This window comes from Panthera onca, chromosome A2 (assembly GCF_046562875.1).
Source record: "Panthera onca isolate mPanOnc1 chromosome A2, mPanOnc1 haplotype 2, whole genome shotgun sequence".
NCBI lineage: Eukaryota > Metazoa > Chordata > Mammalia > Carnivora > Felidae > Panthera > Panthera onca.
In genome coordinates, this window is record NC_138340.1 from 121100460 (window position 1) to 121125474 (window position 25015).

Consider the following 25015-nt stretch of genomic DNA (forward strand, 5'->3'; position numbering starts at 1 on the left):
TCTCTCTGGCCACACTGTGAAGAAAGGCTTGGAAGAAGAGACACAGCATGTTTCAGAGTGACCAGTTGGGGGGCTGCTGTGGACACGCTGGAGAGAGGGGCCGGGCCCCAGGATCAGGTGTCGCACTGGTGCCTGTGGGTAAGACCAGACAGATCCAAGAGAAGAAATCCACCTCGGGGAAGAGTGAGGAGGGAAAGGTAGCTGAGAAAGTTGCTGGGTGGTCCAACTAGACGGTTGGGCAGATGAGCAGCACCCAGAATGGGGTAGGTTTGGGAGGAAGACTGTGAGTATGGTTTCAGACTTGTGGAGTTCGAGGCTCCCGGACTGCCAAGCTCTGTCAGACAGAAATGGCCTCCCTTCCCCAATTTCTGACGGAAAATTCCAGTTCATCCATGGAAGCCCAGCCCAGGTATTACTGTCCCCCTCCTTTCCCACACCCGACAGAGCTCATCATTTCTTCTCTTCTATTACCTCACCGTCCAAGGCAAACTCCTCTCTTGCACGGAAGTGTAAAACTCCATTTGCAAGCTCGTGTCCTCTACTAAGCTGTTTGCTCCCTGGAGGCAGGGCTGTGAATTCATCTTTGCACTCCCAGAGCCAGTACATTATCACCATCTCACAGCTGCTCACAAACACTTGAAGAATTGATGTGGATACATGTAGAACACGCTTAAGATCTCTATAGCACCCGTCTCCTGACAAGCTCAGGAGGTCACAGCAGACGTAAACACATGTTTCCAAGCCAAAGGTGCGAAAGGTGAGCTATTACAGGCATTTGTGAGCATTTGGAAGAGAAGAGGCGTTGCCCTTCACTGGGTCACTGTATCAGCTGGGGTTACATTTGGCTGCAAGGAACAGAAAACCCAGCCTCGGCTTAAATAAACAGGGACTATTTTTCTCACAGAGCAAGAAGTTCGAAGGCGGGCTATTGCTGGAATTGCTTCGAATGCCCAGCAGTGCCAGGCTGACTTTGTTTCCTGCTCTGTAATCCACATTGGCCTTGTGGCCTCATGCTCCTTGTCTCTCGGTTGTCATCTGGTTGCAGCGGCCCCAGGTCTCTCGTTTGCGTGCAGGCATAAAGAACATGGGAGAGGGAATGACAGAGCCAGCAGCCTATCTGTTTGACTGGCTCCGGCTAGGGCCGCTCCACACAAGACCGGACGGGAACTCTCTGGGCTCATGGAAATGTCTTCTCTGCTAATTTACCTTCTCTTCCTTTTTGTATTATAATTCTAGTCATCACGTGTCTGTTTAATGAGAACAAGCATTAGGGACTCAGAGGAGAAGCGTCTGGTTATGTTTCAGATTTTTTTTTTTTTAAGTAGCGTTCACCTGTGCACAATTGTTTATGAGTTTTAGGTTTCAGATTTCATGCCCGGGATCATTTATTATGGTTCTCAAGGAGGAAAGGCAGGAGAAACACAGGACAAACAGGCAGGAAGCAAGTACCTCATTGGCTTGCACTGACTACCCATATGCCCTTATACACCTAAATCTAACAGAAACCCATGTTCTTGACAACCCAGGAGTGAAAGACAGCCAAAGTGAATTATTTGTCCTCGCTATGAACATGAGTAATTAAGAAACCAGCTAAGGGCTGCGTGGGAACATACTTTGACAGCAGCTCCTACAGAATCTGAACCCAAAGACAGGTTGCAAACCATGTGTGAGATCCTTCCTGCTGCCATTAACTGCTGCTTCCCGTGTTACCATGCATTTCATATACGCCTGGGCACACCGCTGAGCGCAGGTGTCTCCTCCACCCCAGATCAGAGGTGCCTTTAGTGTTAGAGACCCTGCCTCCCTCCCCCGGCACATCCTCAGGGCCCTGCAGATAGCCCAGCTCATAGCCGATGTTCAAATACCGCAGGGCTGACTGAAGGGTCCATGAGTATCCTCTTAGCTCCTCCACTAGTAGGAATGCCAGGACTGAGGTAGGGAATCCTCACAAAGGATCACTGTACCTGAAGGAGTACATCCAGCTCCACACACAGACTTTCTGTGGGTTCCAAGAGGCCTCAACATGAAGCGTCACTGGGATTTGCTGGCCACACCAAGTTCTTGGGGCTCAAACTTATTTCGGTTTTCAAACACAGTCGGCCTTCGCTTCCCTTGCTGCACCAGGGACAATCTACCTCCCACGGCCACTCTTCCAGCTGGCTAATTCATGCTTATCTTTGTTAGCTGATGTGTCCTAGACCTCGCCTCCTGAAGAAGCTTTCCCTGACTCCCTCCCCGCCCCCCCCTCAAGTCTGGATCAGGTGCCCCCTCTACGACCACACGCTCTTGGTTCTGGATCGTAGCTGCCCATTACTTTCTTTGTGGACCGTGAACTCCGAGAGGGCAAAAGGCGATTTTGTTCTCCCTTTTGTCACCACAGCTTATGCCGCCTCCCGGAGCATAAGAAGGGTTCCAACTATCTTGCGGTACACTGATGAAGCAGTGGCGTGTTCCCAGAGTGGCGGTGCCTTAGGCCCCCTCTCTCCGCAGCTCTGACTCCGGACGCGGACCGGGAGTGGCGCACCCGTGTCGCTGGGACCCGCCCCCGGGCTCCGGAGCCGCCCCGCCCGCCCGGCCGCGTCCCCGCGAGCTGGGCGGAGGCGGCTGGGGCAGCAGCCCGCGGAGCAGGTGGGGCGACGGCCCCGCCTCCGCGTCCCGGCAGCACCAGAGCCGGCGGCGGCGAGGAAGCCGGGCGCACCGAGCGCAGCACCGAACGCAGCGTGGTCGCGGGGGCGGCGCCTGGAGCACGGCCTCTGCTGGACTGAGCCCCGAGCCAGGAGGCGGCGGCGGCGGCGGGGACGTCGCCCGGGGCTCGACTCCTGTCCGGCCCCCGGCACGGCTAGCGGCAGGTGGCGGTCCGCGCGCGTGTGCAGGTCCGTGCCTGGAGGGAGAGGGGGGACGCGCTGTCGCCGCGGCCGCTCGGGCCGGTCCCGGCGCGGAGTGGCCCGCGGCGCGGACAGGGGTGCCGCGCGCTCGCCGGTGTCCGGGGATCCCCGCCCCCCACTCTGCCCGTCGCGCCGCGCCTCCGGGGCCGGGCCGTAAAGGGACCGCGGAGGGAACGAGGTCACCGCGGGGTTGCCTGGTGACTTCCCCCCGACCCGACTGTCCGGTGAGCGGCCCCTGGCGCCCAGGCCGCCTGGCCTGGTCCTCGCCCAGCTCTCCCTTGCTCTCTTCCCCGCTTCCCCCCCCAGAACAAAAGGCTGGGGTCTCGCTGAGGAGGGGTCAGTCGCAGGAAGAGCTGGCGCGTAGTAAAGAGCTAGGACATTGCAGGGCTGGAGGTGGCTTTGGGAGTACAGAAGCAGCCCCCAACGAGGAAGCCAGTCCGGAGATGTGAAATGACTTGTCCAGGGTCACACAGCTGGTGCTTAGTGACCCGGCTGGGGCCAGACAAGCGAGTCTGGGGACTCCCCTCCCAGCGCTCATCTCCAGGCTCCTGAGGTCGGTAGTCTGTGCTCTGGCGATTTAGATCTGGCCACACATGGGCTTTGGAGTCCTTTGAAGGAGTCAGAGAAGGTGGTAGAGCCTGTCCCTCCCACCCCCCATCCCCAAGAGGCGCAGGGCTGCAGGAGAGGGCACTTGGGAAGGGGGTGTGAGGAACGAGCCCTGCCCCCGTGGGCAGGCGGGCACAGGCTCGCAGGAACAGTGCCTTCCGAGCGCCGCGTGCCAGCCGCGTGGGTGTGCCTGTGGCAGGAGCCCGAGCCGCGTGGGGACCGAGTGCACGCTGCTCCCTGGAAAGAAGTTCTGCTGGGAGAGGCCCGGGGGAGCTGTTCCCGGCTGGCGGGGCTGCCCAGATAGCATCCCTGACATTCAGGATGTTGTTGTGTTTTGTGAAGGCAGTATTTGGAAGCAAAGTTACTCTGTAGCAGGAAGTTGGACTGTCACTTTGCCTCCCCGAGAGAGCCTGGGGTCATTGGCTGCAAAATGAGGGCCTTGTTCTGCATGGACTGAGCGATTGAGAAAGTTCATTCCCCATCCCTTATTTCCAAAATCTTTTATCTCTTCAGGAGAAGGATTGGAAGTCTATTCTTATGGTCAGCCACAGGATATCACTGGGACCCCGGCCTACCCTGGGTTGGGTTGTTTGGGTTTGTTTGTGGTTTTTTTGGTAACTTCAGGCAAAGCTAATCATGGCAGTGCAGGAGCATCGCCCGTATTAGGAGCAGGGTTGCCTTTGGGCCTTGCAATGACCTGGACAGCACATGAGGGGGGCTTCTTGGGTGTTGGAAATGCTCTCTACCTTGCCTTAGTACCGATTCCACGGTGTAGACATATAGATGTTTATAAAGTCATTCCCTTGAGATTTGTGCACTTGGCTTGTGTATGTGTTACCTTGATAAAAAAAAAAGTAAATAAAAATTTAATGCTAAAAATCCACTCACTGTGGTAGCACACAGATTAGTGCAGTTTTCCAGCCAGTGCATTTTAGAGACACATTTCAAAACCACAAAAACCGAATCAGAAAAGAAAAAAAAAAAAAAAAAAAAAAAAAGGACAGGGGAACGAACGAAAGTGTAGAAAAAACGGGAAATGAATTATACGCCGCAGAGACCTTCACCACATCACCCCGTATGAGTCAGTTCTTTAAGCGGGGGAGAGATTATTATTCTGCCAATTTTACAGATGAGCAAATAAAGTCACACACATTTAAAACGCCTTAAATGCCTTACTCGGGGGAGCCAGGGTTAAGACCCTGGGTACACAGACTTCAAATTCTGTACGTATGATGAGAAACAGGCAACTTTTGGCCACCTGAAGCAGGAAAAAGAGACTGGAAGGCTGGCTTCCTGCCCTGCCCCCTTTTTGTTCCTTTCCAGGAGTCTCTGTTGTTTTCATATAATTGTGCGTGTGAGATTGTGTCACAGGCTGAAGTTAGCCAGCAGCAGAAGGGATGGAAGAAGCGTGTGTGTCTAAGAACATACAGTTTTAGAAACAGGAGAAAGCCAGCTGGCCTAGCCTGCCAACGCTCTTTTAGGGGATGTATTGTTCAGAAACCATAAAGAACAGGTTGCGATTTTGCAGTTACTCAAACACACACACACACACACACACACACACGCACACACGCACACACGCACACACGCACACGCACACACACACACACACACACACACACACTAAATAATATAATCTAGAAAAGTTACGAGAAACCAAAATGTAGTGAACTCTAGAGAACACATAGAGTTTTCACCAGGGAGGAACAGTCAACTTTCCCACATCCTAGAATTTATAAAGATATGTTTGTTACCCCTTGAGTAAAAACAAAAACAGAAAAACCACACACTCTACAAGAATAACTCGGCAGATGAAGAAGAGTTGTTTTCTAGCCAATGTGTTATAAATAGACGTCAAATTTGGTGCAGAAATATTTGAAACCTGAAGGTACAGTAACATCATGTCCAGAGAGAAATCTTATCCTCATGTGTGGTCTTCTAGCGATTTGATATTTCTACCTAAAATTCAGAACTTAAAGAAGTAGAAACGTGTTTGTTTTACCAGCCAGTTTCATACTGAAGAGTTGGGAGGTTGGTCTTATTCTTGGAAGTACAAAGTTTTGGGTTAGAGCACATGGGTTATGTGGAGCGACCAACGAGGTATCTCTAGGTGAATCTGCTTAGCCGAGTGCCATCAAGCATGATTATGCATCACAAAGTTATCTTTAGGAGAGTTTTGCCTTGTCACAGTAGTGTTCCTGCCATCTGGCTGCTGGAATATTTAGAAAGGAATCGTAATGTTTGACTGACTTTGCTGATAGTATGACAAAACAAACTTTGAGAGGGAACTATTAAATATGAGTTAGGATCGGTGAGAGAATGATTGGTGACTTCTCATGTAGTCACTGTGACAGAACTGAAGAGACGTACTGTTCCCTGCTGATGCCCAGCAGGTACAGCACGTATGTTTTCTTACCGGCTTCAGCCAATAACACACTTGAAACTCCCCTTTTGCAATTCTTAAAATTTTTTTTAATGTTTTTCTTTATTTTTGAAGGAGAGAGAGACAGAGCATGAGCGGGGGAGGAGCAGAGAGGGAGGGAGACACAGAATTCGAAGCAGGCTCCAGGCTCTAAGCTGTCAGCACAGAGCCCAATGCAGGGTTCGAACTCACGAACTGTGGGATCATGACCTGAGCCGAAGTCGGACACCCAACCGACTGAGCCACCCAGGCGCCCCACCCCCTCTTTTGCAATTCTAGTTGGGTCTTTCCTTAGACCTGTTCAAGTGGGAACCTGACCCAGTGTGCAGCAAGGGAATCGTGTAGTTAACTGCTGTGGTTAAGTGCCAACGAGATAAAGTGAAGCAGAGCAAACATGGGAAAAATGCCAGGCGGACGATATGTGGAGCAAGTACTGTGTGGACGATTTTCAAGTGCACCTGGAAGGGACGTTGATCGTGTATGGGTGATGTATCCCAATGAGACACTGAATCTGAGATGGTGACATCCAGGAAAGAGTGCTTACGGAATGTAAGCTCCTAGGGAGTAGCTACGAGGAAGTGGCAGCCAGCCTCAGTTCTTGAGCTTATGAGGACATGTGTCCATAAGAGTGTGTGTGTGTGTGTGTGTGTGTGTGTGTGTGTGTGTGTGACAAAGCAGGATTCCTGGGGTGCTGTCCACTGTGCCTTGGGAGCTAAAAGCTAACAGGTGCTCCACACTTACTATGTGCCAGGCTAGACTAAGACCTTTCTATGTATGAAATCATCACAATAGCCCTATAAAGGAGCTGGTTCTTCTTACTTTCATTATCAGTTGTGACAGAGAGACCAAGGGCTAATCTGCTCTTAGAATAATCATGTCACACCCTGCTCTCAGCAGTCGGCTATCAGCCCATTCATAACCCCAAGACACCCTCTACCTCCCTGACTCTCCCTTTTTGCAACTGAGCTCCTGAAGGGCAGGTACTTGTCTGCTTCGTCTCTGTTCCCAGCACCTGCACCATCATGGCGTATGATGAGTACTGCATGAACAAGAAAGTGAATGGATGAAAACCCTTATGTTCTAAGATCATAAGCCAATTATTTTTGGATTATCTGTCCTTTTGACTTTTACTGTCTCATTCTCCTCAGTTGATATGGATCGTCAGGCATGACTTTATGGACAAGATGTATAATAGATAGCTCCTGTAAAGCTGTAGGATGGTAGGGGTCCCTGGGTGGCTCAGTCGGTTAAGTGTCCGACTTCGGCTCAGGTCCTGATCTCGCAGTTCACGGGTTCGAGCCCCAAGTTGGGCTCTGTGCTGACAGCTCAGAGCCTGGATCTTGCTTCAGATTCTATGTCTCTCTCTCTCTCTCTGTCTCTCTCTCTGACCCTCTCCTGCTCATGCTTTGTCTCTCTTCCTCTCAAAAATAAGTAAAAGTTATTTTTTAAAAAGCTGAAGGATGGGAAACTCAGCCTACAAAATCAGAAGGCCTCTGCTTCTTTTAGAAATTCAATATTATTATTTCTTTTTTGTAGAAATTGTATAATTCAGAATACCTGGGTCTGAATCTTGTGTTCATCACTTGTTTGTTATATGATCTTGGACAAATAACTTTGCCATGCCTCGGTTTCCTCATCTGTCAAATGGGCCTGATAATAGTAGTTATTTCATATTTAGAGTACATAATATAGGTTCAGCGCTTAGAATGGTACCTCATTCATAGCAGTGGTCAATAAATTAGCTATTGTTATTATCATCTGATGCTTTTGAAAGTTGTCTGCCTTGGGGCGCCTGGGTGGCTCAGTCGGTTAAGCGTCCGACTTCAGCTCAGGTCATGATCTCACGGTCCGTGAGTTCGAGCCCCGCATCGGGCTCTGTGCTGACCGCTCAGAGCCTGGAGCCTGTTTCGGATTCTGTGTCTCCCTCTCTCTCTGCCCCTCCCCCGTTCATGCTCTGTCTCTCTCTGTCTCAAAAATAAATAAACGTTAAAAAAAAAAAAATTAAAAAAAAAAAGTTGTCTGCCTTAAATGTTCCCCATTCCATAAACATTTGAGGAGCTTACAAAAATAGATAATAAACAGAAAATTAATAGAGCATGAAACCAGGGTAAAGAAAACACAGATTGGAAAGCAAGATAAAATCAGAGGTAACTTAGAGAATAAGCCTGTTTCATAAGATGCAGGTAGTTTCTAGAGATGAGTCTACTATGAAGTCTAGTATGGTTTCTGGAGAGAAGGTTACAAATTTGTCAGAGCTTCCCAGTGGCCAGAACACAGAGGAAAGAAAACACAAATAGTTACTTGATCCCCAGTGACCATGAGATTAAAAACAGATCAGTTGCACAGCTTTTCCTGGTCCCGAAACCTGGGATAACTTTCTCCTGGTGGGTCTTCAAAGCAGTCATTGCTGCTGTAGGGATCTAAGTGTTCAACATAGTCCCTACTGTGAACACAATGGAAGTTTTGTGGTAGAAGGGCAATAATAAGTGTTTCCTAGAATGTTATCGACTATAGTTCTGGAGACCTAATCCCGGAGCACAGCCCAGTAAAAGCTCTTCTGTGAAGGACCAGCAAGCTGTGGTTTGGGGACGTGCTATTTTCTAAGCTATGTTTATTGAGGGCCCAGGAGAGTAGAAAGATTCTTTCTTCCAAAGATTGTAATTCTTGGGAGAGTCAGGTGAACAACCCCATCTTTAAGAACATTCATTTTGACTGAAGCCATTTAAATATGCCAGATCAGTTGACTTCATCCAGAAGGGTGTTTCATGCACATATGCTCATTAATAGAGTATGTATTCATGAATTTTCTTAACGCGGATAGTCCCATAATCTCTGTTTAGCTGCACATTTTATCACAGTGTTTGGAAAAAGAAACATCCAGTGCTTTGTACTACCTCTTAAACCCCTTAACGCTATCAGTACTTCTTGGTAGTAAGAATAAATACTTTGGTTTTAAGTTTTTTTAGTAATCGAAATAATGGTCATGTCTTTTTAGTCTGACTATACGTTATATGCTAATATAATCTAATATGCCTAACAGTCAATATATATATTAGTCCAAATATGACTTGTATCCATTAGGATTGCATTCAGTCGCCAAGCCAACCAAACAAAACAAAAACAACACACGCATAAGAATCTGACTTAAACAGATATGTTTATTTGTCTTGTGGAAATAGACTCCCAGGAAAGGCAGTCCAGAGCTGATGAAAGAGCTCAGACAATGCTTTCAGAGAGTCTGTCTCTTTCCATCTTCCTGCTTCACCCTCCTTAGCCTATAGGACCTCATCTTACATCTGGCTGCTTCATGGTCACAAGATGGCTGCTGTGTCTCTGGGCTTACGTCTGTAGTACAGTCAGGAAGAAGAGGAAGGCGTAAATATCCAAAGAGTGAGAGCCCTTCTAGTGCGAAGGTGTTACCTCTTTATTCAGAAAGTGATGCCCTCCCCAGCTGCTCCCACCTACATCTCGTTGACCAGGATGATGTCACAAGGTTGCTCAAAATATAGGGAAGTCTGAGAAATCAAATATTTTTAGCTGAGTAAATTGCAACCCCTACCCCCACCCCCCACACACAAATTAGGGGTTTCGCTATGAGGAAGAAGAGGGAATGGTTATTGAGTAGACAGCAGTACAGCCACCTGACTTGCTGCCTTTATTAGCCATGCCCTTGACTTAATTAGAAATTACAGAAGACAACTCAGTAGTTTAAAGTGTTACACGTTTGTAGATCTTCATACAATTAGCACGCGAGAATGAAGCATACCCAACTGCCTTATGTAAAGATTCCTGAATTGCTCTCACCCATCCCGATTCTTTTCTAAGTTTTGGATCTAAATTTCCATGTGCTGAAAGCACTTCATATGCTTCAAAGTAAACCCACTTCTCCCTGCCCATCTACCCCTGGTGCCCCCATCCACACACTTTCTCCCATCTTCCTTATTTAACCCTAGATTGTCTTGGCAAGGAGTACTGGGGTTATCCTGGGCTGATTCTTCTCCCCCATCTGAATATGCAAGCTAATATCCTCCTTGCCTGGATCCCATTACCATGATGCTAATTCAGATAATGTCCATCCTCGCTCGTATGGATCCCCAAATTGTTCCACCTGTTTGCTGCTTCTCCCTATAATTCATGTTCCTCACGTGGTCCCAGGGTGCTGTCTTTGAAACACAAGTATTTTAACATCTTTCCTGTCTTTAAAAGCCTACAAAATGAAGTTCAAATTCCTTGACAACCTGGCTCTGTGAGCGCTATGCTGGCTGTGACTGGTTTCCACACACTCCATACGTGTGCGCGTGGCAAAGCTTTGCTCGTACCCTTCTCACTCCCTTCCACCACACAAGCCCTGCCTCAGGGTTTTCTTATGCTTTTTACTTGTCGTTACCCAGGGGAGCAGTTAATTCAAAGCACTTTATATTTCTATTAATATTTTTTTTTACCCTGGGGGCGCCTGGGTGGCTCAGTCGGTTGAGCGGCCGACTTCAGCTCGGGTCATGATCTCGCGGTCCGTGAGTTCGAGCCCCGCGTCGGGCTCTGGGCTGACCGCTCAGAGTCTGCAGCCTGTTTCAGATTCTGTGTCTCCCTCTCTCTCTGACCCTCCCCCGTTCATGCTCTGTCTCAAGGATAAATAAACGTTAAAAAAATTTTTTTTTAATATTTTTTTACCCTGGATTCTGTTTTCCCTGATATTAATCATGCTGCACCAGTTTTTTCAATAACAGCCTTATTGGATTGTAATCCACATACCATAAAATTCACGCTTCTCAGATGTGCAATTCAGTGGTTTTTGGAGTATTCAGAGTCACACAACCATCACTGTCATCTAATCTCAGAACATCTTCATCACCCCAAAAAGAGACCCATTAGCAGTCACTCCTCATATTCCATCTCCTCAGCCCTGACAACACCCATCTACTTTTTACTTCTATGGATTTACCTATTCTGGATACTTCAAACAAGCGGGACCGTACGGTTTGTGCCCTTTTGCGACTGGCTTCTTTCACTCCGTGTAATGATTTCTGGGCTCATCCAAGCCAACGCATGGATCAGTCTTTCATTCATTTTTATTGCCGAATAAGATTTCATCCCCTGGCCATTTTGTTTATCCACTCGTGGGGCGATGGACATTCGCATTGTTTTTACATTTTGGTTCTGATGAACGACATCACTAGAAATATTCACGTATAGGTCTTTGTGTGGGCATAAGTGTTCATTTCTCTTGGGTAGATAGCCTGGGAGTAGAGTTGGTGGGTCTTATGATAACTGTTGGACATCACAAGAAACTTTCAAACTTTTCTGTGCCATTTTACATTCCCCGCCCCAGCAACATACAGTTAGCTCTGCCTACGGTAGGAGGAAGTCTCTGCAGAGAACCTGGCACCCGAGCATGTTTTAGAGAATCAGTAGTCATTTTCCAGGTGGCAGAGGCTGTCATATGCAGCCTGACTAGCATGGGCAAAGACACAGAGGTATAAAGAAAAGGTACATAAGAAAACGTCCCGGGTGTGGTGTGGGTGAAGTATAGGATGCGTAGAAAAGAGTGGAGGATGAGATCTAGAACTTGCCTCCGTATTAAGGAGCTGTGAAAGGTGGTGTGTTAAATCGGGGAGTGATGCCCTGTGGTCTGAGAGGCGTGGCCTCTAATCACTTGGCTGTCACTGAACTGTGCTTGCTGCCACGGGAAGGGATCTCCCTGGCGAGAGATGAGGTGGCTCCTGGAAGCAGACTGTTTGACGTTCTAGCAGAGCTTCAGGCAGGACGTGAGACTAGAGGTGCTGGAATCTGCTGGGCCCTTCTCTGGCCCAAGCTGGAACAGTAGGAATAAGGTGAAAATACTTAAAGTCTCAAAAGTGACCCTTAAAAAGAAAGGATTTGTCTCTCAAAAGTTTAGGAGGACTCACCATCCTAAGTGAAAAGTTACCACCTTAGCCTTAGAAAGTAAAAAGCACCCTCCTTATAAAATCTAACATCATCAAATATGTTAATTAAAGAGGTGGTAATTTATTTTGCAAAATGACTCATTATTTTATAACACTGATTACGGGCTTCCATTGAATAACAAACTCCTTTTGTATACTTAAAGCATACCTCGATTTTCCAAAATTAGAGATGTCGTTTTTCAGAAGGATAACTGTTGTATAAAATGAGACTTACTTATAAATGTGTGATTAATATCATGTATTTTTAATAAGCTTTGTTCTTCTTTTAGCTCATTCAAAGGCAGCAAAAAAAAAAAGACAGAAAATCAATATTTTCTGCTTTCACCCTTAGGAACCTCACACACAACGATTTTTATGGCATTTAGCTATAACTTAAATACCTGAGTCAATAATAAATATTATCAATATCTCCATTTTTCCCTTCGCCAAATACTGTTCAGATATTATAATGAATTCAGTGAATGATCTGGGAACAAATTTGCGTTTCCCTAAGAGTCTTCTAAAAGGAAACCAATTTGTGAGCTCATTGTAGGTGTGACTTACTAGGTTTCATATTAGATTGTGGTTAAAGTATGTCTTCATTGTGGAACTCACATAGACAAGTCTGCATTAATCCTTTAAGCATTTCAGCAGATAATTAACTACAATCTCCGATGAGGGCCGAGCAGATTCAGCCCCAGGAGCTATTGTCATCAGCGCTGGTGTTTCTCAGGTGTTAAAAGTCCTCCAGATCACAGATGTGAGAGGTGAGTGGGCATTCAGCTTAGTTTCCCTCTCACTTTTGTGCGTCAATTCCAAGTCCGGTATGCCATTTTCATGGATCCAGACTGTGGAAATTAAATGAGTCTATAGAAAGCCTTTCAGTAAAGGCTCTTCCAATGGTGTGGGACAGAGAGTTTCATCATGCTAGATATTCTGCGACAGAGCTTTTCAAACTTTCGCGGGCACAAAAATCACTTGTTGATAAGATATTCCCAAGGATTCTAATTCAGTAGGTCTGGGGCGGACACTGTGCCTTTCTTACATGTTTTCTACATTCTAGAGCCGCTCAAACTGTGGTGCCCAGGCCAGCAGGGTTGGTCTCACCGGGGAGCTAGTTAGAATTACAGAATATCAGGCCCCACCCAGATGACTGAATCAGAATCTACATTTTTACAAGATCCAAGATCCGATGCGGGGGCTCGAACCTCATGAACTGTGAGATCATAACCTGAGCCGAAGTTGGACACTTAACCAACTGGGCTACCCAGGTGCCCTGTATTTTCAAGTGACTTAAGTTAGCATGGTGCTTAAGAGCATGGACTTTGGAGCCAGGCACCCCAAGTTTGAATGCCAGCTTCCCCACTAATTTCCTGTGTGACTTTGGATAGTTTTCTTAACCTTTCTGTGCCTCCGTTTCCTCCTCCGAAGAATGAGGGTAATAGTAGTTATCTATCTGACTGGGCTGTTATGGTGCTTAAATATACAAATATTCAAATATACCAAAAGCCCTAAGAACAGGATCAGATACATAGTAAGGGTTATGCTACGTCAGAGCTAACTTGTTTTACTATTACCTAGAACTCAAATGTTCAAGGATTTTTCTATGTGGTTTATATTCCCCCCCCCCACGTCCCCCGCTTCCCTGCTTACTTAGGCCAACATGCCCCAACTCCTCCCAAAAGGCTAAATACCTCCAGGACTTGTATACCATTAAGGAGAGTGAGGATATCAACTTTCATTCGGCCAGAAGAGGACAGTGTTAAGTGGGAGAGGTGGCGTATGGGACAGGTGGGAAGTCCCAGGAGAGGGCTATGCCCATTTACTCATCCAACAATGAGGAAGTGACAGCAGAAAGTGAGCACTCATAGATGATTTTCACCATCACCTGGAGAAAGGGGTGTTTTTTTTTTTTCTTTATCCTTTTCCTTACAGCTTTGGCAGCTTTGCCACATGCTTTTCGAGAAAATGTCTTATTTGTGCCTTATGTGCTCATGGGCTTGTGGGTTATGATTTCCTGGCCGCAGGGCACCTTTGATAAATAAATGACTGATCTGTAGGGTGGCGGGACCCGGCTGAGACCATAATGCAAGCAATGGCTTGTCCCATGGGGCTCATTCGCCTTTATTAGTTCAGAGGTAAGAAATCTCTGTTCTTCTGAACCCCCAATTCATAGGCAAAGAAACAAAGAGACTCAGTGGAACAGTGACAAAACATAAAAAGTTATGAGTACACAGAGAACCTTATTTTCAGATTCCTATTGAAATGTATTTTAAGAACCAGCGAAAGAAGCTTTTGTCAAATAGTGGCAATAATCCTTCTTCCTTATGTTTTTAAAATAGGCACACATTCTGTTTGTGAGCAACTGTAAACTACCCTTGGGGGGAGAAAAGTGAGTGTATCGTTTTGACAAAAGCAGCTAGCATGTAAAATCCCTTACTGTAAGTGATTTCTCCCTGAAAAAGCTCAGTTGGTGTACATATATATGTAACTTTTTATATTAATGACATAGGCAAGCCCAGTCCACATCTCTTTCCGAATCCGGTGGGGCAGGAAGGGGAACAGAGGGGTAGGAGGGAGGGTTTACCACCTACCCCCCCCCCCCCCGACTCCCGCTAGCTCCTGGTAAAGGGATTGTACTGTGGCGGTCTGTGGATCCTGTGGGACCTGCAGATGTGTAGAAGCAATAGCTTCTACCAAACGTGTACCTATTGCCGCCCCCACCCCCGGCTCTGAATTAAAGGTGACATTCCTTGGCACTCCCCAGCCCTCACGTACCCTACTCCACCTTTTATTGTAGTTCTTGGTGGTGAAGGAGGTGGTAATAGTGTGATGACGAGAAGTACAGTTTCCAGTTACGCGTCTGCTGTGTGTCACAGCCTCCCTGATGTTCTTCAGGTACCGTCTTTTAGTCCCGATAACGAACTAAGAGTCAAGCATTAGAATTGTTTCACAGATCAAAAAAATGAGACCCTCCCCCCCCTCCGCCACCGAGGCTAAGTGACTTGGCCAGGGGCCACACAGCTGGGAAAAGCAGAGGCATGAGTAGGGCCCGGTCTGTCCGACTCTCAGAGCAGCACGGTCCCCTGTGCTCAGGGGTCTCATGTGGACGTGGCATCAGTCGTTGCCTGGACACCCTCTAACGCTCGCTGCTTGAACATCTAACCCGCATCCCAACGCTATTTTCTAGAGTTATTTTGTGAGTTGGGAGGAAATATCAAGGCCTTTGAGAATCCGGCTTTTTTTTTTTTTTTTTTACCCTAGACGCTTTTTTAATACATTACAGAGCAAAATAACAGTTTTAAATGTGTCGGGAGAGCACAAAGCTTCAAAGAGCTCATGGGAACAGCCTGTGACTTCCTGGAGCTCTGCATTCTTCACTGTCAGATTTTAACAACTACTTTTCTAGATAATTACTTAATTATTTTATCTGTCAGGAAAAAGCCTTCACAGCCATCAAGTACCGCATGTAAAAATACCCTTTAATCCTCAAGTTTGAAAAAAATCACGCCGGCGATTTCAGCGAGCCGGAAGCCCTGTGGCACCTACTTACGCTCAGATCTCTCAGGATAAAGCTAATGGACGGCAAGCGGTGTTCAGGTTCAGGGAGAGCAAGTGGGAGAATTATACTTCCCTGTATCTGGTCCTTTCCACTTGAGGGTCTCAGAAATATTTAAAAACCTTTGCTAACTGGAAACAGAGAAGTCCTATGACCTGAATTATGCCAAGTTACTGAAACAAAGAAATGAGGTCTTGGATCCCAGAGGCCAGAGCGTTAACTCATCTCTGAAATTCACCAGAAACGAAGTAATGTGTCTGAGTCAAAATCCAGTTCTCCACCATAGGAAATGCCAGCGTCCCCCACAGAGTCGTTGAGGGCATTAAACAGAACGGTGTATTATAAGTACCTACTATGGTGCTGAGCACATACAGGGGGCTCAAAAAGTTACAGCCAATCCTTATTACTCACAGATTCCATAGTTTGCTAACCAACCCCAAAGTCAGTATTCACAGGCACTTCCGTGGTTGTTCAAGGACACGCACAGAGTAGGGGAAAATCTTGAGTCGCCCCGTGCACGGATGTCTGTTCCCAGCTGAGGTTGAACGAGGCAGCCCTCTGTATTCTTGTTCCAGCTGTCCTACTGTAAACAGGCGTTCTTTCTACATTCTGTGTAGTCCCATGTTTTTCAAATTTTTGTGCTTATTGCTGGTGAGTCTGTCTTTTTTTTAAAATTTTTTAATGTTTATTTTTGAGAGAGAGAGAGAGAGAGATGGGGAAGGGGCAGAGAGAGAGAGGGAGACACGGAATCCAAAGCAGGCTCCAGGCTCCGAGTTGTCAGCACAGAGCCTGATGTGGGGCTCGAACTCACAAGCTGTGAGATCATGACCTGAGCTGAAGTTGGACGCTTAACCAACTGAGTGTCCGGGTGCCCCTGGTCTGCTGTTTTAAATGTCCCCTCTGGCATATAATGCTGAAGTGCTGTCTAGTGTCCTTGAGCACAAAAAGGCTGTGATGTACCTTATGGGGAAAATGTGTGTTAGATAACCTTCATTCAGGCACGAGTTATAATGCTGTTGGCATGAGTGCAAGTTAATGTACCAACAATATATATTAAATTATGTGTCTTTAAGCAGAAACACTCATAAAACAAGATTACATATTAATGAATTGACAAAAATCTTGTGACTGGATGTCCAGAGGGGTCCAATCCTATGTTTCTGCTAAGAGCAGAGGTTCAGTATTTGCTAATTCAGTGCTTATGGCAACTTCAAGAATATAACTACCACAAATAATGGGAATTGGCTATATTCTATTAGGTTCCATTATTAGGTAGCTTAAAAATTAGTGGCTATAATAGATTAACTCCAAACCCTCCATGGCTTAACACAGTAGAAGTCCATTTATCATTTATGTAAAATCCAGTCAAATGTTTGGCACATGGCCTTAAAGAGGGGAGTCAGGAACCCAGATTCCTTATATCTTGTGGCTGTGCCCACACATAGGACTTTTGCTTGCAGCCAGTGGATGGAGGAAGAGAGGAAAGCCGTGGGTAGAAGGTCTTTATGAGCCAGCTACAAGTGGAGCCCATCACATCTGCCTTCGTTCTCTTGGCCACAGCTCAGTCACATGGTGACATCTAACTTCAGAGGAGGCTGGAAAATATAATCTAGCTTCGTGCCGATCGGTTACATGAATAGTTTTGCCACAGTTCTCCTTAATTATTTCCTATGGTCATTTTTCCTTAGATAAACGACAAAACCTTTATGTAAGTGACATTGAAGCTCCTTTTTTTAAATGTTTGTTTGTTTGTTTAGAGGGAGAGAGACATAGAGAGTGAACAGGGGAGGGGCAGAGAGAGAAAGAGAGGAGCCACACTGTCAGCACAGAGCACACCACAGGGCTCGAACCCACACGCTGTGAGATCATGACCTGAGCCGAAACCAAGAGTTGGACGCTTAGCCAACTGAGCCACCCAGGCGCCCCGACACTTAAGTTTCTGAAGTTGCTTTTCTAATCCCTTTTCAGTTCTTCACCAAAGGAAGCAGGTCTTTCTCCTCTCATCTGTTCTGCTTAAGAGATGTAAGCCTCACATAATGAGACCTCTAGATTTTCTCTTGCTCTAAAATAGTTCAGCCAAGTCTTTAATCCCTACTGTCAATTTCGGAATGAAATTATTTTGCCACTGAATTAAGGATCATAATAAAAACGTATACCCAGGGCCTTTTATGAAAGAAATTGTTAAAATACAAATCACTGATCATTCATATTTGCTCCAGCTAAACTGTGGGCTCACATCCAACTCGCTTTAGCATTCAGCCAGTAAAATGCCAGCTTCATCTGACTCTCCATTATTGTCTAGTGACAATTGACATTTTATTGTGTAATAAAATGACATGGCCACTACCAGGAAGGAGTACCAATGACCACCTGGGGTCTCTGCCCAATTTTAGTATAGTTTTACTCTCTGGACTTGGATGAGTATTTTTTTTTTTTCAGTCTTTCTGTTCTTGTTTTACTGTCAAGGGAAGAAACGGTGACACATAAATTACCAGGCGTGAGTAACTTCCAGGGGAATACTTTATAAGACAATTGCGGTCTCCTACGGTGACCAGCTCACGCATCTCTTTGGAACTCTTACAAAAACTATCAAGGGTTCTTGCCACATGAAAATTGAACTTACATGTATAGCCTACACCATGTTAAATTTTGCACAGTTTTAAGGGATTCTTTTTTTTTTTTAAGTTTATTTATTTCGAGAGAAAGAGAAAGAGAGCACAAGCAGGGGAGGGACAGAGACAGAGGGAGAGAAAGAGAATCTCAGGCAGGCTCCACACTGTCCGCACAGAGCCCGACTCAGAACCAAACCCGTGAACCGTGAAATTGTGATCTGAGCCAAAATCACGAGTCAGGTGCCCAACTGACTGAGCCACCCAAATGCCCTTTAGGAGATTCTTAATCCTGCTGAAAACAGGGTAGTACCATATGATCCAGCAATTCCACTCCTAAGTATATGCCCAAAAGAATTGAAAGCAGAGTCTCGAGGAGATATTTGCACACCAGTGTTCACAGCAGTATTCACAGCACCCGTAAGGTGTAAACAACCCCAGTATCTATCAACAGATGAATGAGTAGACAAAATGCGTACACATACAATTAAGGAAAGACATTCTGACACGTGCTTCAACACGAATGAAGCTTGAAGACGTTAAATGAAATAAGCCAGATACAAAAGGACAAATATTGTATTTGAAGTACCTAGAACAACCAAATGCACAGTAATATGCAGTAGGATAGAAGCTACCAGGGACTAGGGGGAGTTATTACTTAGGGTGTACTGTTTGGGACGATGAAAAATTCTGGGAATGATAGTGGTGTTGATTTCACAACATTGTGAATGCACGTGATGCCACTGAACTGTATACTTTAAAATTACAAAAATGACCAATTTTACACTGTATGCCTTTTACCACAATAGACAAAAAAAATCACACTGAGAAGAGGCTGGATTTAGAGCCTGGGAAGCCTGGGTTCCAATCCCAGGTCTGCCAGTTGATAGCTATGTGGGACTTCGGGCAGGCTATTTGATAGCTTTCAATGTCATTTTTCTTACCGATAAAACTGGGACTACACTACTCACCTCAGAGGCTTGTTGTGGAAATTCATGTGATTAGCTGGTCGCATAGCAGCCACAGAGGTAAAGAGAATGCGTATTAAGTAAGCAAAATCCTGTGGACTAGATTAAGAACAAAGTACCAGGTTACAGAATTGCTTCTTGCCTCTAAGAGATAAGAATATTAACATTGAATAGTACAAATGCCGCAGGAGTTTAGAGCTAAAGAAACAGGCACAGGCCTTGTTCTGGCCTTCCAGTAACCTCAGAGACAGAAGGAACACAGAAGTACCCCTGCCTAAGTCAGATGTTTATTTCTATTTCCACTTAAACTGTTGTTAGGTTCTGACATAGGTTTCCCTCATTCTTCTACATGGTGGGAATTTTATCTAGTATAGGCTTTAAGTATAGTTTATCTAGTATAGGCTTTTTTGGCGTGTCTTGATGCGGATTCTGAGACACACACAGACACACACACGCACGCACGCACGGCCCTGCTCTGCAGAGAAATACACTTACTTGCAGATCAGACATCCTATAACGTTAGCTGTTTGAAACAACCGTATTTGCAGATCTGTGCTCCAAAGCCCTCTATGTGGCACATACCAGACTGTATAGAAACAACAACACAACAACAGAAAGAAAAGTAAGAGCTGACAGTAGAGAAGGAAGCAGGAGAATGATTAATGCACGTGGTAAGCCTGGTTCAAGGCTGGCATCATGAGCAACGTTGAGCCCGTGACATTCAGAAAGGTGACATTTCATTCCATTTGTTCTGCTTAGGAAAACTGGAGCACGTACAGAATATTTTTAAATTGCATCAGAAATGATTAAAAGTGTGATGCTAAGGAGATCGAACGCAGTTGTTTGGAAAAATCATGATGGAGTGAGGTATTGCCGTTGACATATATTCTACTGACATTGAGACATAAATAGCTAAATTCTACCAGTTTTATCACATAATTCTGTCTAAAATCTAGCTACTTCTTTTGTGTCTAGCACTTGACACAATGCCCGCCTCACGGTGGGCATTTAATATTCATAGAAAGCATGAATGAGTGAAAGAATGAATGAGTGCACAAGTGAAAGAAAGAAGCCATCCATTACATGCAAGTGTCTGCGTGTCACATACTAACCTGTACATGGATAAAGACATCCGGATTCGAAACTATCTCTTTCTCCCTTTCAGGGCAGAAACCATTCTCCTGGGGACCATTCATAAGCAAGAGACACCGACGCTGTGACATATGCCAGTGCCACCACCACCACCACCTCCTCCTCTGCCTCCACCTCCCCCACCTTTGGGGGCTCCTCCCCCTCCCCCGACACCAGCGCCCCCGGTAAGACCTGCTGTTTTGCAGTTTGTCAGTCTGGTTCACTGTTGAGTATAAGCTGCTTTGAATGCACTTGAGCAGAAGGTTTTCAGTGTTCAGAACCACCTCCCCTGTGGCAGGTGGCATTTTCGGGGCTGCCTCTGGGGGCTCTGGGGTCCGATTCCAAGCCAGCCCGGCCAGGTACTTCTCTCCCCACTCCTCCGGAACTCTCCCACTTCTGTCTCTGCGCTGTATACAAACATCTGTGTAATTTCTCTTCTGAGTCCTGCTGCGCAATACAGCTTCCCAAGACCCCCTAACTGAGGCGAAGTGCACCAGCCGATGTGGGGTGCTGCTGAGTCGGCTTCCAGTGTGCCCTTTGGGTGGTGATCACATTGCTTGGGCTTCAGTTGCCTAGTTCTGGGTGCAAAGAAGAGAAGTGTCGTGCGAAATGCCACAATGAAACATAAATCTCTAAAGGAAACTTCCCTATCTACACAAGACTGAATTCAGTCCATTCCCGTTTGTGTTACTGGACACTCTTTTTCGGTGTAATAGTTTGGGTTTAGAAAAAGAGGCATAGAGGACAGTTACTTCGTTTTAGAGAAAGGACTTCTCAACCTTGGCACCACTGACATTTGGGGCCAGATAATTTTTGTCGCGGAAGGCTGTCCTGTGCCTTGTAGGATATTTAGGAATATCCCTGGCCTCTACCCACTAGAGGCCAGGAGCACCCCCAGTCGTGCCAATCAAACGTGTCTCCAGACTTTGCCGTATGTTCCCTGGGGGTGCGATCATGCCCCCTCTCATCTTAGAAGAATATCAGTGCTTAATGCTGACAGTGAACCTTTTTTGGGAGGAAAACCTGGAGCACTTCTCCCCACTGAGCCTCCACTCCACGGGCCACTGCAGAAAGCCAGGTCTAGCACTGACCACGCCTCCTGTTTGCAGTGGGAAATGAAAGATACGATGCCATGGTGATGTGCACGCAGAGACAGGGCTGCCTAGGGATGATATGAACCAAGTCCGCAGAAGCCAGGAATAGACCCTCGCCTGCCATCCCCCTCCCCGGTGAGAGTGAGGGCATGCCTGGTGCCACCCCAGGGACGTTTGCTTTCCGTGCTGACCATATCTAACATGCCAGGGACGCATCCTGAAACGTGGCTCTTGCCCTTGAAGGGAGTGGAAAGAAAACACATAACGTGAATTATATCTAAAAGCTCTCCAACCAGTATAGGAAGAATAGAAGTAAGTGTTGCAGTTCCCCTGCTGAATTTGATCCCACAAGGGATAAAGGAGATGAAGTTTATAAGTGAAGGAAACATACATGGGACCGTCACGTGGCTCTTGTGTGGACTAGCCAGCACTGAGGAAGTGCCACTTTTAACAAGTTCAGATACCACAATACACAACAGTGTAAACTTAGCCAGAATAAATAAACTTATCAAGACCCATATCATTGGAGATTGGGGAAATAAGCCCTTTTAAACACTGCTGGTGACACTCCAATACTTGGGACTCAATAAACGTTGAATGAGTCTTTCTGGAACATTCTCTGGCGGAAAACCATAAAAACCTAAACGTATCATACTCTCCTCTGGTTATCGAGTAGTTTTGTTTTTGAGAATGACTTAAGAGTTTAACCCTAAAGGAACCATAAAGAATTAATACAAGGATGTGCACAGTAATGCTGTGTATTCTAGTGAAAAATTAGACCTTAAATGGTTTATAAGAACTAAATGAGATTTAAGTCATGCTGTTAATTAAAAATTGCATTTTGTCATAGAGTTAATTAAAAATTACATTTATAACTGTGCTTATTATGGCAAGTAGTTATGGAATGATGGATTAGAAACAATGCACATTTTGTGTGTAATGAAATCAGCTAAATAATATGTATAAGTAACCAAGATCAGAAGAGAATTTTGAATGCTGATAATTTTAAATTTCACTAGGCAGTTCTTTTTCTTTAAAGATGCGTAAGTTCATAATAAAAATAATGCTACATTTGGTTAATTTTTTCCATTCCCTCCTCCATTCCTAATTTTTTTGAGGAGGAAAATAACCATGTAAATTTTAATAATTTTTTTATAATCACATCTTTCTACAATTTGGAAAAAATATACCCAATGAATATTAAAGGGAAAGAATTAGCATCCTTAGTATATAAAGATCTCTTACAAATCAATATGGAAAGGATAAGTAGAAAAATGGACACAAGATATGACCAGGTGGAAGAAATACAAATATTCTAACCTCACTATAATTGAATAAACGCAATTTAAAATAAGGAGAAACTTATTTAAACAATTTAAAATAAGCCCCAACACGAGGCTTAAACCCACAAACCACGAGATCATGACCTGAGCCAAAGTCAGACAATCAACTGAGCCACCCAGGTGCCCTAGTGATGATACTTTTTAAATGTTGGCTCAGGGGCACCTGGGTGGCTCAGTCAGTTGAGCGTCTGACTTCAGCTCAGGTCACGATCTCACGGTCTGTGAGTTCGAGCCCCGTGTTGGGCTCTGGGCTGACGGCTCAGAGCTTGGAGCCTGCTTCCGATTCTGTGTCTCTCTCTCTCTCTGACCCTCCCCCGTTCATGCTTTGTCTCTCTCTGTCTCAAAAATAAATAAATGTTAAAAAAAAAAATTTTAAATGTTGGCTCAAATATCAGGAACCAAGCACTTATAATTTTTAATGGGAACAAAAATTGGTATAATTCCTTAAAACACAATTTGTTAATATAGATCAAAACCCTTTACAAAATGGCTATATTCTATGATACAGTTTCACTTCAAGTAATTCTCCTTCAGAAACGAATCATAGATGTACGAAATATTTAGCTATAGGATATAAATGAAAGCATGACTTGTAATAGCAACCAAAAAAGAAAGAAAAGAAACAATCTAAAATTTTAATACCAGGCAATTTCATTAAAACCTGATTATGCAATCCACAAAATACTAGGCGGCCATTTAAAGTCATATCAAAATTATTTTGTAACTTCCAGTGTAATGATTGACTCAGGCAAGGATCATCCATGAAAGCTAAAAACACCTCGTGAAACGTTTTGGGGGAATACAACGTGCATAGGATCCCAAGGATCACCCAGATTACTTCTAATTGCAAAGGGGGAAATGTACTTTTAAAATGGTAAACTTAGCGTCGCCTACAATGGAATGACCTTATGTCACTAGCCTTTTGCAGTCATGCGACAAGAAATGCATAGCATCGCCCTGTAAAAATCACCTGCCAGAAATGTACTCTGAGCAAGCAATTACACACATCCGGATGTGGGATCTTCTCCAGTAGAGGTTGGCAAACAAGAACGGAACCTACGGTCCGGTTTTTGTACAGCCCGTGAGCTAAGTAAGAATAGCTTTCACTTCTTCAGATGGTTGCAAAAAACCCAAAGAAAAATATTTCATGACACATGAAAATTATGTGAAATTCACATTTCAGCTCATAAAGGTTTATTGGACTGCAGGCATGCTCTTTTGTTTATGTTGTCTGTGGCTGCTTTCATGCTACAGTGGCAAAACACCAATGAAATAACTTGTTATTCCCCCCGGAATGATTTTATTTTCTCATTCATCAGACTGTAGTTTTGAAATTACACTCCATTATTATTATTATTATTATTATTATTATTACATTTTGAACTTCGTCAGTAAAAATGTTGTGGAAATTTTGTTCTCTTTTTTTGGTTGTATTGTACTTACGTAACACCGATGATTTTGCCTCTTGGCCCACAATGCCTAAAATATTTACTCTCTGGCCCTTTACAGAAAAAGCTTGCCAACACCTGTCCTACAAGCCAGCTGGCTTCATTCAGCCTTCTTTTGGTCACCTGCAGCCAATGATCTTGATACACTTGCACTGGATCTTGTCCCTCCCCTGTGCCACTTTGCAAGGACTTCCCGTCCCTCTCTTAACTGTTGCCCATCCCATCTCTCAGACCTCTGCTGTGCCCCTCCTGCCATGTCTCCTACTTTAGGATCTCAGCGTTGCTCTTCCTTTTGCCTGGAAAGATCTTTCTGTGCATCTCAGCTCAGATGTCACTTCCATGGAGCACCATTTCCTCACACCCACGGTGGCATTTGTAACCTACTTTGAACCCCTCCTTCATAGCAGTTATCAGTTTTTAATTTTGTTTCTATTTGACTGGGGGCCACATTGTATGTTTTGTGTGGTCCTTTAGTTCTGTGTGCCTGGCTCATAAACAGGCACTCTGCTCATTGAATGAATGAGTGAATATATATGTATGCATGAATTAATATCTGCATGGAAGGGTTGAGAAAGGGAGGTAAATGTCTTCCTAACCGGTGGTCAGGACTTTAAACATACATGCTCATGGAGAAACGTGGCAGGTTGTTCTAGATGTAACCTTTGCAAGGACCGAGGGCATTTTGTGTGTTTTGTGGGATCCCCTGTCATGGAAAGCGTCCTGTCAAGCTTCAGCTTAGCTCTGGAAGATCTGGGGATCAAACCAGGGCCAAAAACTTTTTGGTTTCTTCCTCCCACCTCTCACCTCTTCCCTTCCTGTCCCTCCATCCTTGTCTCCTCTTCTTGGGTGATGTGCAGCTTTTCTTTTTCCAAAAACATGAGCGTGGAACCAGGAAGAGGGCAGATGGGACTTGCTAAAGTTTTGGAGCAAGCTTTAATTAAAAGCCAGACAGTCTTCACCATCTTGTTTCCCTTCTTTTCTTGCCCCATAATCCTGTCTTTCATCTTATCCCTTTAAAATCCAGTAACA

At 45.3% G+C, this 25015-nt stretch overlaps 1 protein-coding gene across 1 annotated transcript in view; it reads left to right on the forward strand.

Moving 5' to 3' along the window:
• Positions 1–2546: 2546 nt before the first annotated feature.
• Positions 2547–25015, forward strand: part of WIPF3 (WAS/WASL interacting protein family member 3) — a 78339-nt gene continuing 55870 nt past the window's right edge. Inside the window, exons 1-2 of the mRNA XM_060632808.3 lie at positions 2547–2873; positions 20136–20286. Of these exons, the coding sequence (XP_060488791.2) occupies positions 20194–20286 (93 nt within the window). The 5' untranslated portion in view covers positions 2547–2873; positions 20136–20193. The remainder of the gene's footprint in view (positions 2874–20135; positions 20287–25015) is intronic.